At 36.5% G+C, this 15787-nt stretch overlaps 1 protein-coding gene across 1 annotated transcript; it reads left to right on the top strand.

The window, feature by feature from the left end:
* The first annotated feature begins 300 nt into the window (after nucleotides 1-300).
* GPR141 (G protein-coupled receptor 141) lies at nucleotides 301-1758 on the top strand. Its single transcript, XM_059395654.1, has one exon. It carries the CDS (start codon nucleotides 464-466, stop codon nucleotides 1367-1369), a length of 906 nt encoding a protein of 301 aa, XP_059251637.1. The 5' UTR covers nucleotides 301-463; the 3' UTR covers nucleotides 1370-1758.
* Nucleotides 1759-15787: the final 14029 nt, after the last annotated feature.

Below are 15787 nucleotides of genomic sequence, written 5' to 3'. Positions count from 1 at the left end.
TTTTAAAAGATTTTATTTATTTGAGAGAGAGAGCACCCTGGGACCATGACTTGAGCTGAGGGCAGTCCCACTGAGCCACCCAGGCGTCCCTAGGCAAACTGTTTTCACTACGTATGTACAAACACACAAACACAAACACACAGTCTCTCTCTCTCTCTCTCTCTCTCTCTCACACACACACACACACACACACACACACACACACACACGTGTCTCTGGGGGCCTCTCGATGAGGTCTTTAACTTATTAATGCTTCAGAATCAATAACTGACTATGTTTTCAGTCTCGATTATACAGATATGCATATGACATAGTCTTTATTCTTAAGATACATAAAGTTTACATCATGTAAATAGATAAATGACAAAATCACATTGCTAGTGCTAAGAAGGAGATAAGAACAAAGCTCTGAAAATTTGTCAGTTACACTGGTGTTTTGTCTCTTCCAGGTGACTTCTGAAGTATGGCTCACCACAACGTTTCATCCTGCAGTCCTATACTGACACCCCATTTAACCAGGCTCTACTTCCTCGTACTCATTGGAGGGCTGGCGGGCGTCATCTCCATTTTGTTCCTGCTGGTGAATATGAACACCCGATCTGTAACTACCACAGCAGTTGTTAACCTGGTGGTGGTCCACAGCGTTTTTCTGCTGACAGTGCCTTTTCGCTTGACATACCTCATCAAGCAAACTTGGATATTTGGGCTGCCCTTCTGCAAATTTGTGAGTGCCATGCTACACATCCATATGTACCTCACATTCCTGTTCTACGTGGTGATCTTGGTCATTCGGTACCTCATCTTTTTCAAGCACAAGGACAAAGTGGAATTCTACAGAAAGCTGCACGCTGTGGCTGCCAGTACCGGCATGTGGCTGCTTGTGATTGTCATCGTGGTACCTGTGTTTGCGTCTCAGTATGGAACTCACCAGGTGTATGACGAGCAACACTGTTTCAAATTCCACAAAGAGCTTGATCGTGTATATGTGCGAGTTATCAACTATATGATAGTTACTGCTGTCATAGCCACTGCGGTGGTTCTCCTCGTCTTCCAGATCTTCATCATCGTGTCAATGGTGCGGAAGCTAGGCCACTCCTTACTATCCCACCAGGAGTTCTGGGCCCAGCTGAAAAACCTATTTTTTATAGGAGTCATCTTTGTTTGCTTCCTTCCCTACCACTTCTTTAGGATCTATTACCTGTACACGGTGGCACACTCACGTGACTGTAACGATACTGCTGCACTTTATAATGAAATCTTCTTGAGTGTAACAGCAATTAGCTGCTTTGATTTGTTGCTCTTTGTTCTTGGAGGAAGCCGCTGTAAGCAAAAGATAATTGACCTATGGAATTGCCTCTTGTGCCGTTAGCCACAAACTTCAGTATTCAGAACTCTTTTATACTGGGAGTAGTAATGGGCATAGAGAGGTAGGAAGGGTTATTTCATTACTTGATTAAAGCCGTGCCGTAATGCAGCCAATCAAAAGGACTAGAAAATGTCAGAGCGTTCATTCCAGTCCTTATTTAACCCTACCACCTCTAAATGATGCATAGAGAAAAACTAGTGATGTTCAGTCCACCTGGAGTTGCAATACTGCATTATTTTCCTATATAAAAAAGTCTACGTGGCCCATCTGGGCACCATAGGTCTAATGGTTTCTGAGCTTTACCAGCTTAGTTTAGTTTCATCAGTTTGAAACATGACCTTATTTGGGCTTTGGATTAGATTCAGCCCTCTAGTTCTTTTCATTCCACTTAACCTGAGGTAAATGAGCCCTGGCAATAAATCAGCCCCAAAGATACAAACACCAGTTTGCTGATGAGATAAGATATCTATTCAACTCCCACCCTGACAAACGAAAAAAGGGAGGAGATCAGAAAGAAACTTTTCTAGATTATCATAATTTTGGTGGGAAGTCACTTATCTAAAAAATCAAGAGAAACATGTCCTTATGACCTTCTGCTTTAACAAGGTTATCCAGATTAGTTCTTTGAGAGGTCAAGTTTAAGGACATGGGATCAACATCCTCAATAACTCTAAAAATCATTTAAATCTTACTAAACTAAACAATGTAACTAAAATGTAACTAAATAATCTATAATGTAATAATGTAACTAAATTAATAACAATGTAACTAAGATCATTTCAATCTTACTAAATAAGAGTGAAACGATAAGTTAAAGAATGTTCCTGACCAATATGCTGCCAGGCACGAAAATGAGTTCCTGAGGGAAGTGATTACATTTTTCCCTTACCGCTTTTTGAAAAATCTTTACATGTCTTGGGCCAGTTAATTTAGATTTACCTTGGAAACAGAATGTTATACTCTTTACAGTTTCCTTCTCCCCTTAAGGTTACGAATATTTAAATAAATGAAAACAATATTCTTAAAAAAAGAACTTTTGAGAAATATATAAAACAATTAATTTAGACTATGAGATTAGTTAGACTACTAAGTTGAGACATAGGCTTGTGGGCTTTTTCCCTTCCTGCCCATATTTCTACTATTTCCCCCAAAGTTTCACAATTTTGAAACTTTACAAGGAACCAATCCAGTTTTATATCTAATGCTTCAGAACTAAAGCAATTTATGATAAGAATAGAATGAATTAATGTAAAAAAATTTTTTTCCCAGAAAAATGAAGGATCAGAATTTAAAGACTTTTTTTCTTAATTTGTTATAATCTATGGATCTATAAATTTACCAGATGGATAAGAAATATCCCTGGGTTTCTCTAATCACTAAAATTGTTGAGTCATAGAAATTAATTTAGAGGAAGAAAGCAACAACATGCTGCACAGACTTGTTCCCAAAATTTTCCTGTTTTAAATTTTATGTCCTTTTTTCTTTTTTAAGTTATATTTCCATAATTTCTTATTTGTCTTCTTTTCCCATTGTTTCTTAGATTTTTTCTTCTCATTTTGACTTATAACATTTGTAAGAAAATTTCTAAGACCTATGAAAATTTTAAGAAATTTGTTTTACCCATAATAAGAAAATAGTAAAATATAATATAGTATAGGATGATATAAATAGTAAAATATTAACATTCTTAAACAATTATTTTTGGGAAATTACATCAAATTTCTCTTCTTATATATGTGTCTTACTATCTTTTAGCTTGTAAGTTATATTATAATCTCTTCCAGATTCTAAATATGTTGAGCTCAGGTGATTATGCTTTTCTCTATATTATTATATATTATAATCAAGGGCTTATTTCTTCAGATCTATAGGAAATATTACCCAAAATACAGAGATGCAGTATTCGAGTGTACTACTGGCATTTTGTTGCTGGGACCAGAGACTAGGCATCTTGCCTTGCACACAGCTCTCTGCATAGTAAATAATTACCAGGTTTGTTGTGTATTTGAATGTTCTTCCAAACATTTGTGAAAGGAAACATATGCTCATAATAATTAGTCAGGTTTTATTCAGTTTTCATAAACACATAGTATTTTTGGTATGGTTTTAATTTTATAAATTTTCTGAAAATGTAGCTACTAGGGATATGGAGGAAAGTTTTTATTCTGTTTTCCTCAGAACTTTACCAAGGGTTGTTCATTCCTTTGGAAAAACACATCATCAATGTCAATACTATCTGTGGCATTAAAATACACAACATACCTGTAAACAATATTTGTAGTTGTGGTAATCAGGTAGATACTAGATATAGGTGCTAACATCCAACTGCCTAATTTTTCTCCTTTTGTGAACATCTCTGAGCATTTATACATTAAAATATATATTACTTTATTATAAACAACTTTCTCCTTCATTATTCATTTGTTACAGTTAGAACACTATATAATATTGTAGGAGGGTTATATTATCTGTAAACTTTGTTTTAGAATAGTACAAGTGTTACCAAATATTTGGGATAAAAAGTAAGGCTTTGGGTCTCCAAGCCTTGAGACCAACTGAGCTAGTACAGTCACTTTAAAAGAAAGATTTACCAATTATGACATTATGAATAGAAAAAAAATATTCCTAGATTTTGGGAGGTTTTTTTGTTTTTGTTTTTGTTTTAGGGAGAGAGAGAGTGCATGCACACATGTGCATGTGTGCAAGCTGGCGGGGGAAGGAGGAGAGGGAGAAAGAGAATCTCATGCAGGTTCCATGTTACACTTGATCTTAGCCAAAAGGCTAAGAAGTGATAAGCAGGTTCCATGCTAAGCACGGAGCCCCAGTCAAGGATTAATCTCATGATCCTGAGATCACAACCTCAGCTGAAAGCTTAACTGACTGTGTTACCCAGGCACCCCTATTTTGGGAATACTTACCCTCGACTCGATTCAATTCTAGATTATTTCTTTTCTTTCTGTATCGATTAAAAGAGTAAATGCAACCTTTAAGAAAATACATGTGGATTTTTTGTTTTTGTTTTTGTTTTTTTGATAAGACAAAGGCATTTCCCTAAGCCTCACAACTCTCACATTTGCTCATGGTCAATATTTACCAGATTTTAATCCCAGGGATAATGACAATTTTTGAGGCACAAAAAGAAAGATTGCTTCTGGCACCCATTAAAAAGCTTTACTAATCAGCCTTCGTTTGTTAAGTTTCCTCTGAAAGGTTCTTTGAGTTCCCTTCCTCCTTAACCTGACATAAATTAGGAAAAAAGAAACTATTTTACCTGTAGGTGAAATGAGCTTCATGTAGAATGTTTCAAGAAGTGGTAAAATCCCCCAAACCTCCTCTAATCCTTGTCAATGGGGCTGCCATTAAAACTGCATTCCTAGGTTAACAAAGCAGTTGTAAAGGAGGGAACTGAGCTGAGATGTTCTTGGTCATGTTTTCTTGAGTGGGAAATCAGTGAGGTGAAAGTGTGAATGCCATTTCTAAGATTATGTAGATTTTGCCACTTAATCTCTAATAACAGGAGGCATAGACCAAGGACTCTCACATTTACTGGGAGTGGGAAGAACAAGGAAACTCTCTTTGTGATGGAGCTGATTACAGCAAGTTGGAAATAGTTGGTAACAAAACCCTATAGTAAAGGGACACAGGGATGGTGGATTTGCTTGGATAAGACTGAGAAGGCTCAGGATATAAAAAGGCATCCACAGATATCCAAAACTACGCATCAGCTGGACCCTGAGAAGAGCTTTGGCCATTGCATGGCTGAGGCTATTTCTGTGACAAAATGGGCATACCAGATATTTGACAAGACAGAACTCAAAAAAAATGAGCAAGTTCTATTACCTGAAGGAGTAAATGTATTGTCTGAAACTTCCAGAGATTAGGAGCTGGGCCCTAATATCAAAAATGTACGAAATGGAGGCTTCAACCTGGGACACATTGTAAAAGCCCAGTGGTCAACACCAGGTATCACATTTTGGGTAGGATTAGCAGTGGTGGTCAGGATAGAAAAGGTGGGGAAGGGGCACCTGGGTGGCTCAGTGGGTTGAAGCCTCTGCCTTAGGCTCAGGTCATGATCCCAGGGTCCTGGGACCGAGCCCCACATCGGGCTTTCTGCTCGGAAGAGGGCCTGCTTCCCCCTCTCTCTCTGCTTGCCTCTCTGCCTACTTGTGATCTCTCTCTCTGTCAAATAAATAAATAAAATCTTTTAAAAAAAAGTGGGATTACATCACATTAAAAGGCATTTGCATAGTGAAGGAAACCATCAACAAAATGAAATGACAACCTACCAAATGAAAGACAGTATTTGCAATCATATAGCTGATAGGGGTTAATATCCAAAATATATCAAGAATATACTACTCAATAGCAACCCCCCCCAAGCAATCTGATTAAAAATGGGCAAAGGAACTGAGTAGACATTTTGCCAATTAGGACTTACAAATGACCAAACGAACGGTACATGAAAAGATGCTCAAAGTCACTAATCATCAGGGAAATTTAAACCAAACCATAAAATGAGGTATTACTTCACCCTGTTAGAATGATTATTACCAAAAAGATAAGCGGTAACAAATGTTGATAATGATGTAGAAAAAAGAGAACCATGTGCACTTTTGGTGGAATATAAATTAGTACAGTCACTATGGAAAACAGTACACAGGTTCCTCAATTGATTAAAAATAGAGCTATCATATGCACCAGCAATATAATTTCTGGGTATATATCCAAAGAAATTGAAGACAAGATCTTGAAGAGATATTTGTAACACCACCAAGTTCACTGCAGCATTATTCACAATAGACAAGATATGGAAACAACCTAAGTGTCCATCAATGGATAAATGGATAAAGAAGATATATACAGTTGACCCTTGAACAACACAGGTTTGAGTTGGGTAGGTTCACTTACACATGGATTTTTTTCAATAAATACAGCACATTCTGTAAATGTATTTTTTCTTCCTTAGGATTTTCTTAACATTTTTCCCTCTAGCTTACTTTTTGTAAGCATACATATATAAAACATACAACATACAAAATACGTGTTAATTGGTTTTTTATGTTATTGGTAAGGCTTCCAGGTCAATAGTAGGATATTAGTATTAAGTTGGGGGGAGTCCAAAATTATACCTGCATTTTTGACTATGTGAGGGGTTAGTACCCCAACCCCTGCATTGTTCAAGGGTCATCTGTGTGTGTGCATGTGTATTTATGTGTGTATGTATGACACCATTTAGAGTATGTAGAATCTAATAAAAAAAAAAAGTCAAAATTATAGAAGCAGAGAGTAGAATGGGGTTACCAGACACTGGGATGGTAGGGAAATAGGGAGATGTTGGGTTAAAAGGTTCAACTGTGAAGCTTTGTAGGATGAATGTTTAGAAATCTAATGTACAGGCATGATGACTATATTTAATTTTTGGACACTGGAAATATGCTAAAAGAGTAGATTTCTCACAAATATAGTAACTATGTGAAGAGATATGTTAATTAGCTCTACTGTAGTAATCATTCCACTATGAATGTATATACATATACATATGTATATGTATATGATCAAATCAACATGTTATATACTTTAAATGTATTTGATTTTTATTTTTAAAAAATCTCTTAATGAGAGAGTGGAGCATGCCACCCTTGATCTCAGTGTTTTGAGTTTGAGCCCCATGTTGGGTGTAGTAACCACTTAAAAATAAAATCTTTGGGACACCTGGGTGGCTCAGTTAGTTAAGTGGCTAACTTCTGGTTTTCGCTCAGGTCATGATCTCAGTCAGGACTGTGACACTGAACCCCAAGCTGGACTCCCCTGCTCAATGAGGAGTCTGTTTCACAATTCTCTCTCTTCCTCTGCCCCTCCCCCAGCTCTCTCTAAAATAAATAAATCTTTAAAAAAAATCTTTACAAATTTTAAAATAAAAAATCTTTTAACAATAGTATTAGCTTTTACCTTCCATCATATTGAAAATATCAATACAAAAGTTTACAAAGGCAAAAAAGGAAAGGCAAATGTTTTCTTTATTGTAACACTAGATGGCAGCCCAAAGTAACAAATTATATCTTCTCTTCAAAACTTGTTACTTGAATTTTAAGCTTAATTTACTTAAAAACAGGACGGGGAGAGAAAAGAAAATGAAGTAAAAATAATAATTCTTTGGCATTTTCAGAAGTCTGAACTAGATTTTCAGGTTTGGGGGTTTTCTCCTTAAAAAAATATTTCATAGCAACTTTATTTTCTTGTGTAAGTTGGCTGAAAAAATATTGTTAAAATAAATATAGCTCTAGCTAGAAAAGCAAAAATAATTCTGAAGACATATATCTCTACTCATATGTAGAGAGTTTAGTACTTTATTTTAATAATGGTTTATTGCAACTAATTTTTTGATCCCAAATTAAATTGATTCTTACAAATAACGTGTAGAATACACAATGGTTTTTGTAGAGGATTAGGATTTCAGTGAACTGTTTTTGTTTTGTTTTGAATGCCTGTCAATTAGCATAACATATGAATGCTTTTTTCTTTTTATTTTCTATTTAAATTCAATTAATTAACATATATTATTAGTTTCAGAAGTTGAGCTCAATGATTCATCAGTCTTATAAAAGACCCAGTTCTCATTATATCACATGCCCTTCTTAATGTGTCTCGCCCAGTTGCCCCATCCCCCATTCCTCTCCCCTCCAGCAACCCTCAGTTTGTTTCCTATGATTAAGAGTTTGTTATGGTTTGTCTCCTATGGTTTGTCTCCCTCTCTGATTTCGTTTTGTTTTATTTTTTCCTCCCTTCTCCTATGATCCTGTTTTATTTCTTAAATTCCACATAAGAGTGAGATAATTGTCTTTCTCTGAGTGACTTTTATTTCATTTAACATAATACCTTCTAGTTTCATCCACATCGTTGCAAATGGCAAGATTTCATTTTTTGATGGCTGAGTAATATTTCATTTCATATGTATCTACCATATTTTCTTCACCCATTCATCTGTCAATGGACATCTATGCTCTCTCCATAGTTTGAAGATTTTAAGACAGGGTTTCAGGAAAGTTCCCTATATTTGAAATCTTGAAAAGGCTGGAGTTTATGAGGAACAAGCCTATACCTTACATAAGTCTTTCCCTCCAGTGACAGCCTCTGACTAGCTCTCAGAAACCTTTATTCTTCTGGCTTGTACATAGTGCGATGAGATATTTCTCTAACTACTAGTATGTCACTTATGACTGCTGGAACCTATATTAGCAGCAAAAAAATCAATCAATCAATCCAGGGAAGAGAAAGCAAGTTAAGATTTATCCTTTCTGCCACAAGAATAAATATATGGTGTTCACTGGGTGCCAAGTAGAGAAGTATTCATGAGGAACATGTATTGTGATTTCTTTTTTCTTTTTTTTTTTTTTTTAAAGATTTTTTATTTATTTATTTGACAGAGAGAGATCACAAGTAGGCAGAGAGGCAGGCAGAGAGAGAGGAAGGGAAGCAGGCTCCCTGCTGAGCAGAGAGCCTGATGCAGGACTCAATCCCAGGACCCTGAGATCATGTTAAGCAGCGGCTTAACACACTGAGCCACCCAGGCGCCCCTGATTTCTTTTTTTTAAAAAATAGATTTTATTTATTTATTTCACAGACAGAGATACAAGTAGGCAGAGAGGCATGCAGAGAGAGGAGGAAGCAGGCTCCTTGCTGAGCAGAGAGCCCAATGTGGGGCTTGATCCCAGGACCCCGGGATCATGACCTGAGCCGAAGGCAGAGGCTTTAACCCACTGAGCCACCCAGGCACCCCTGTATTGTGATTTCTAATGTGAAAAAGTTGGTTGTTGTTGTTGTCGTTGGTGGTTGTTGTTGAGATTTTTCTGACATCTCAAGCTTTCGGAAAAATTACAAATAGAATATAAATAACTTTTTTCTAAACCATTTCAGGATAAGTTGCTGACCTGTTGCCCCATCAATTCCTAATATTTTAATGAAATTTTCCCACAAACAGGGACAGTTTCTCCTACAAACCATTATACAAACTTAAAAATCAGGAAGTTAATATTGATTCATGACTACCACCTAATTCACTGATCCCATTTAACTGTCATGTTTCTTCTGTCTCCTTCACTCTGGAATAGTTCTTTGGTCATTCCTTATTCTCTATGACCTTGACACAAACTCTATGACCTTAAACTATACACTTGTAGTTTATCTCTTAGTTTGGGTTTGCCTCATGATTAGATTCATATTATGTATCTTTGGTAGTTAAGACCACAGAAATGACAAAGTTTTCTTAATATATATCATTACCACTAGGTGGTCCACAATTTTGATTTGTCCCATTACATTCACTTTGGTCGCTTGATTTTTTTCTTAGGATTTTATTTATTTATTTGAGAGAGAGAGCATAAAAGCATGCAAGCAGGAAGAGGGGCACAAGGGGGAGAGAAGTGGACCGAGCACAGAGCCCAACATAGTGCTCAATCTCACAACACTGAGATCGTGACTGGAGCCGAATCTAGAGTCCAGTGCTTAACCAACTAAGTTACCCAGGTGCCTTGGCCACTTGATTAAGATAATGTTTGCCAGAGTTCTCCACTGTGAAGGTCTTTATTTCTGTTTGTAATTAAGTATTCTGTGGGAGCTATTTTGAATCTGTGTAATCATATTCCTCATCAAACATTGGCCAACTATCATGGAGAGATGTTCAATATCACTAGCATTCAAAGAAAGGCAAATAAGATAACAAAACATTTTTATCATAAGATCTTTTAAAGCTTGACAACACCTCTTGATTGTGAGAGTAAAAGTTGCTGTTGTTCAAAGGTATATTAGTACTGCTTTTTGGAGAGCAATTTAGAAGTATCTATAGGAGTTTTAAAGGTACATCTATCTCTTGGTATAGCAATTTACTTTCATATACCTGTCCTTAAGAAATCCACACATGCACAAATATACAGGATGTACACTGCAAAGGTATCTGCACTAGGGACACACTACAGTACCATTTATATTAGCAAAAAGCCATAAAGGAACTAAATGTCTTTAAGTGGGGGTGATTACTTAATAAGCTATGGTGTATCCGTGTTTTGCAATTTTATGAATTAAATGAGAATAGAGGTATATATTTCGACTTAGAAGAAAACCTCCCTATTGTTAAGGGGAAAAAGCAAGTTGTATCCCTTCTCTGTATCTCATGTTATATGCACACAACCAGTCTTTAAGCAGATCCTGTGAAAATATATCCAAAATCCAACCACTTCTTATCATCATTATAACTCTGTGCCATCAAGGCAGAGTGATGGCTGCCTTGAGGTGGCTCATTAAAGCTTGGTAATTTGAGAGTATATTGAAGGGACTATATAGAGGTGTAAGTAGAGTTAAGAAACTCACAAGAGATAGAGCCCTCATTAGCAAAGGTCTGGTGGGATGAATGGTAGATGTCATAGGACCTGGAAAGAATAAACATCTGAAGAAGGCTACTGGGAAGAGCTAGGGTTAGAGGAACAAACCAATTCCTGTGACTCTGCAGGAAGTAAGCCAGGACGAGAGACATTCTCCTTACTCTCTACCCACGCTCCAGTTTTTGCCGGCATCCCCCATTGGCTGAATCAAACCAGCCTCCTGGGGCACAAAACACCATGAAGGAAGATAGAAAGTTCATCTGGAGAAGCAAACAGACAAAGCTAGAACATATGCTCATCCAGGGCCCTATCTTTTCTTGCCATAGCCTCCTAAATGCTCTTAATTGCTCTTAGGGCTTTCTTATTTGCTCCCATATTGCCACTTATGCAGCAGTTAGAGGAATCTTTTATTTCTCTGCTCAAAACTTTTAAATGGCTTCATATCACACAGTAAAATCCAAAGCTACTGGCCATTTCTCCAGCATCATGATGATCATTCCCTAGGTTACTTCACTCCAACCTCACAGGTCTTTTTGCTATTCTTTGAAATACCAACCAAATTCCAGCCTCAGAATTTTACACCTGCTGTTTCTGTGTGAAACACTCTCTCCCCAGATATTTCCATGGTTTTAGCCTCCATTTCATTTACATTTTGTCTAAAGTGCCCATCCTGGGGTGCCTAGATGGCTCAGTTGGTAGAGCACAGGAGTCCTTATCTTGGAGTTGTGAGTTCAAACTTTTGTTTAAGTAAGCAGAGAGCTTACCTTAAAATTAAAAAAAAAAAAATCTAAAAACAAACGAACAAAAGTGTCATGTCTCCAGAAAGACCTTCACCAATCATCCCACCAAAAATGTATTCCTATTACACTGCATTCCATATCTTGCTTTATTTTTCTTCATAATATTTCCTACTCTCAGGGATTATATAATACATTTATTTAAAATTTTAAAACCATTTTCCCTCTTCAAAATGAATGAAAGCCTCAAAGAAAACAGAGATTTTTTTTTCTGGTTTGTTTATTGCTGTAAACTCAGGATACAGAACAATTTTTAGCAATATAGGCTTATAAAATGTTGATAAAGGAATGAATTAATGAATCTTTCAGGATGTGGGAGGGAGCAATAACTTCCATAATGTATAGGAATAATCCATTGTGTATCTTTAAAAAAATATATTTTATTTACTTATTCATGAGAGACAGAGAGAGAAAGAGAGAGAGAGAGGCAGAGGGAGAAGCAGACTCCCTGCTGAGCAGGGAGGCCCAGTGTGGGATTCCACCCTATGACCCTGGGATCACGACCTGTGCTGAAACCAATTAAGCCATGAAGGTGCCCCTAATTCATAATGTATCTTTTGATATATATATAAATAATTACAAATAACAGCTTTTATTATGGCTTTTATGGCATTATAATATAATTATAAGCCATGAAACAATTTGGTCTGTTTAGAGAGTAAAATATCTCTATAATTTATTAGCCTCAAGTGATAAGACACTTTTCTACTCTCTACTCATTTTCTCACAATGGTTATCAAATACAAGCCACTCTGCTACTGATAGAGGCCTTTGTGTATCCTGAGAAATGAACACTTCCTAAAATGGTGATTATTATGAACTTATGTAACCGCTGAGCTTTATGAAAAGTATGATTTACTGTTTATAAGCCATTTTCTTTAAAAAGTCTGGCCTGTATTTACTTTTGTTAAGGCGATAGAAAAGTACTTTTAACAATTGCCCTTTTGAGCTGAAAACAAGGCTGGAAGTTTGTCATTCAACTGTTCCCTTCCAGTAGACATGTGAGACAGTTCACCTTCTCTTATTTTCCTCAGTGAGCTGAACAATTTTGATAGTTATCACTTTCAAGCTAAATACAAAGAGCTAACTTTATAGAAACATGACATTCATTGAAGGCTTATAATGATTTTTAATATGTCCCAAGGAGATGATTTTTTTTTTAAGATTTTACTTATTTTTTTGACAGAGAGAGATCACAAGTAGGCAGAGGCAAGCAGAGAGGGAGAGAGGAGGAAGCAGGTTACCCACCGAGCAGAGAGCCCAATGTGGGACTCGATCCCAGGACCCTGAGATCATGACCCGAGCTGAAGGCAGAGGCTCAACCCACTGAGCCAACCAGGCGCCCCCAAGGAGATGATTCTTAAATGATAACTATTTCTCTACATTTTTTTTTGTTTGTTTAATGAGAATGATTCTTATGTGAAAAGAAATCAATGACTTTATATATTGACTGCGTTTTCTGTTGCTAGACAATTATTCTTCATTAAAGAATAAAAAGGAAGATTAAAAACTCACAATAGACATTATTCAATTACTTTATATACACTTTCCAATTAAGTTCTCACCAAGCCAAATTAGGTTTTAGGCTTTTACTAAAAGTAGTTTATGATCCCGGGTATTATTTTAAATGTGCTAGAGATTTGAAGGCATCTGGGTGGCTCAGTGGGTTAAGTCTCTGCCTTGGGCTCAGGTGATGATCTCAGGGTCCTGCGATTGAGCTCCACATTGGGCTCTCTGCTCAGCAGGGAGCCTGCTTCCCGCTCCCCGCCCCCCTCCCCACCCCGCCTGCCTCTCTGCTTACTTGTGATCTCTCTCTCTCTCTGGCAAATGAATAAATCTTAAAAAAAAAAAAAAAGTATTAGAGATTTGATTAAATTTAGCAGTCATTTTTAAAAATACATTCACCTTTGTTATATTGTTTATGATCTTATTGGCTAACACAGCTGCAAGGCACAGACTAAATTTAAGTTGCATGAGGCTCTGTGGGCATCCAACATAAAGCTTTTTAACATTCCAGTAAGAGATAATTCTCTCAGGAAGCAAACCCTCTATTACAGATTCATTCAATCAGAGATTTGTTTCAAAGCATCCTGAAATCTGAGCTAGCCCAGTATATTTACCAGTCAAAGCCCCAAAGCTCAGCTCTTGCATTACAACTCAAATATTTCATTATACATAAAGATGTTTTTATTTTCTCTTCAAAATGACAACCAGTAATCAGAAAGTCCTGTTCATTACAGTATCTTAAACATAAAATCAAGTCTTCACTGGCTTGAAGACCAGAAATAGTTAATAACATTAAACTGAAATAACTGTGTTAGCAAGAATTTTTATATATTTTAGAAACTGTATTCCCATCTTAGCACTGTGGAGGAGAACAAAGTTGCTTGGGATATACCACTTAGCATGGCAGATTTAATGGTGGCATTTTTCCAGGTTCTTTTTCAACTAATCAGGAATATCACATTAAATCTTTATAAAGCTAGATGGCAGGGATATGGGCCACTATTTACATAATAGTCATTGTTCTGGTTATCTTCTGTGTAACAATTCTAACACTTAGTGGTTTAAAACAATAAATATTTTATTATATTTCAAAACTTCATTGGTCAGGCACTGGGCATGGCTTCTTCTGTTCGACATGGCATTTACTAGTCACTTAGTGGCATTCAGCTGGCAGACTGGCTGGTCTGGAGTGTTCAAGATGGCTTTACTTACATGTCTGGCACTTTGGTGGATATGACTAGAATGCTACTATTGACTGAAACACCATCATATGGCTTCTAGAACACGGTGAGCTTCCTATATTGTAACTGGTTTCCCCAAGATAGAGTAAAAGGCCCAGGCACAAGTGCAAGGCTTTTATGATCTAGCTTTGTTAGTCCCACTTCTGTCACACTTTATTTCTTAAGCAAGTCACTAAGGCTAGCCCAGATTCAAGGTGGGGAGTATGTTCTCTCTGGTACGTATTGATAGGATTAAAACAGGCTTGAACAAGGAGTGAAAAAAATTGATGATAGCCGTCTACCATCATAATAGTACATAATAGTAGGGACCAATGCTAAGCAGTGCATCAGCAAATGATTACTTTCTAAAAGAAAAGTTGTCTTTAGGGGTGCCTGGGTGGCTCAGTGGGTTAAAGCCTCTGCCTTAAGCTCAGGTCATGATCCTAGGGTCCTGGAATCAAGCCCCACATCTGGCTCTCTGCTCAGCAGGGAGCCTGCTTTCTCCTCTCTCTCTCTCTCTCTCTGCCTATCTCTTTGCCTGTTTGTGATCTCTATCTGTTAAATAAATAAATAAAATCTTTAAAAAAAAAAAAGAAAAGAAAAGTTGTCTTTAAAAATGCTGCAATTTGTAGCAACTGTGAGCTTTAATTTTTCAATTGTAGGTCTGAAATATTTCCAATTATTTTTAATACCTATATTGAATTATTCCAGCCAAGGTTATTCAAGACCTACATGATCTGAATCTTCCTTCATATTATTTTTCAGCCCAGTTATAGTTTTGACTGCTTGCTGAATAAAATTTTGTGAGATATTTCAGGTAAACACACACACGGAAAAACAGTCACTGCAAATCAGAGGTTAGTAGCAAATCATGCCATCTTGAGCCAGCAAGTTATACAAGTTACCACTGGTGCCTTATTTTCGCACATGTAAAGGAGGTTAAAGATGATACTTAACTTAGAGGTCAGTGAATAATAGGAATAAAAGAAGGAACAGACATCATTACAAGTCCTACAAACATAAAAAAAAATGAAAGGGTATTATGAATAGCTATATGTCAATAAATTTGATAACTTAGATGCAACAAGGAAAGTCTTTGAAAAACACAACTTCCAATACAAACACAAGATCAAAAAAAAAATTTGAATAGCCTTGTTTCTATTTAAAAAATTGAATTTGTTCTCAGAAACCTCTTAACACACACACACACAAAACCTCCAGGCTCAGCTGATTTTGCTACTAAGAATTTAAGGAAGAAAATGAGATAAATCATGGTCAAAACTTTCAATCTTCTAAATAAAAAAGGACATTGACAAAGGCTAAAAAAAAACAAAAACAAGAGAACAAAAAAGGGGGGATTGTAAAAATGAGTGTGAAACAAATTTTCTACAGGTTCTCTTTAAATCCCACATAGGAAATGCAGTAAAACAAGCTTAGGAGGAAGAAATAATCAAATTTGCTAGACACATGTCCCAGGAAAGATAATTCCAAATTATATTTTGTTTCATTTTGTCTTACTCAGAG

This window comes from Mustela nigripes, chromosome 4, assembly GCF_022355385.1.
Source record: "Mustela nigripes isolate SB6536 chromosome 4, MUSNIG.SB6536, whole genome shotgun sequence".
Taxonomy (NCBI): Eukaryota; Metazoa; Chordata; class Mammalia; order Carnivora; family Mustelidae; genus Mustela; species Mustela nigripes.
Note: the sequence above shows the minus strand (reverse complement) of the source record. Positions and strands in the feature narration are given on the sequence as shown.

Bases quoted from the DNA above. Each gene is read 5' to 3' on its own strand.
- GPR141 (XM_059395654.1), top strand. From the start codon at position 464: ATGGCTCACCACAACGTTTCATCCTGCAGTCCTATACTGACACCCCAT.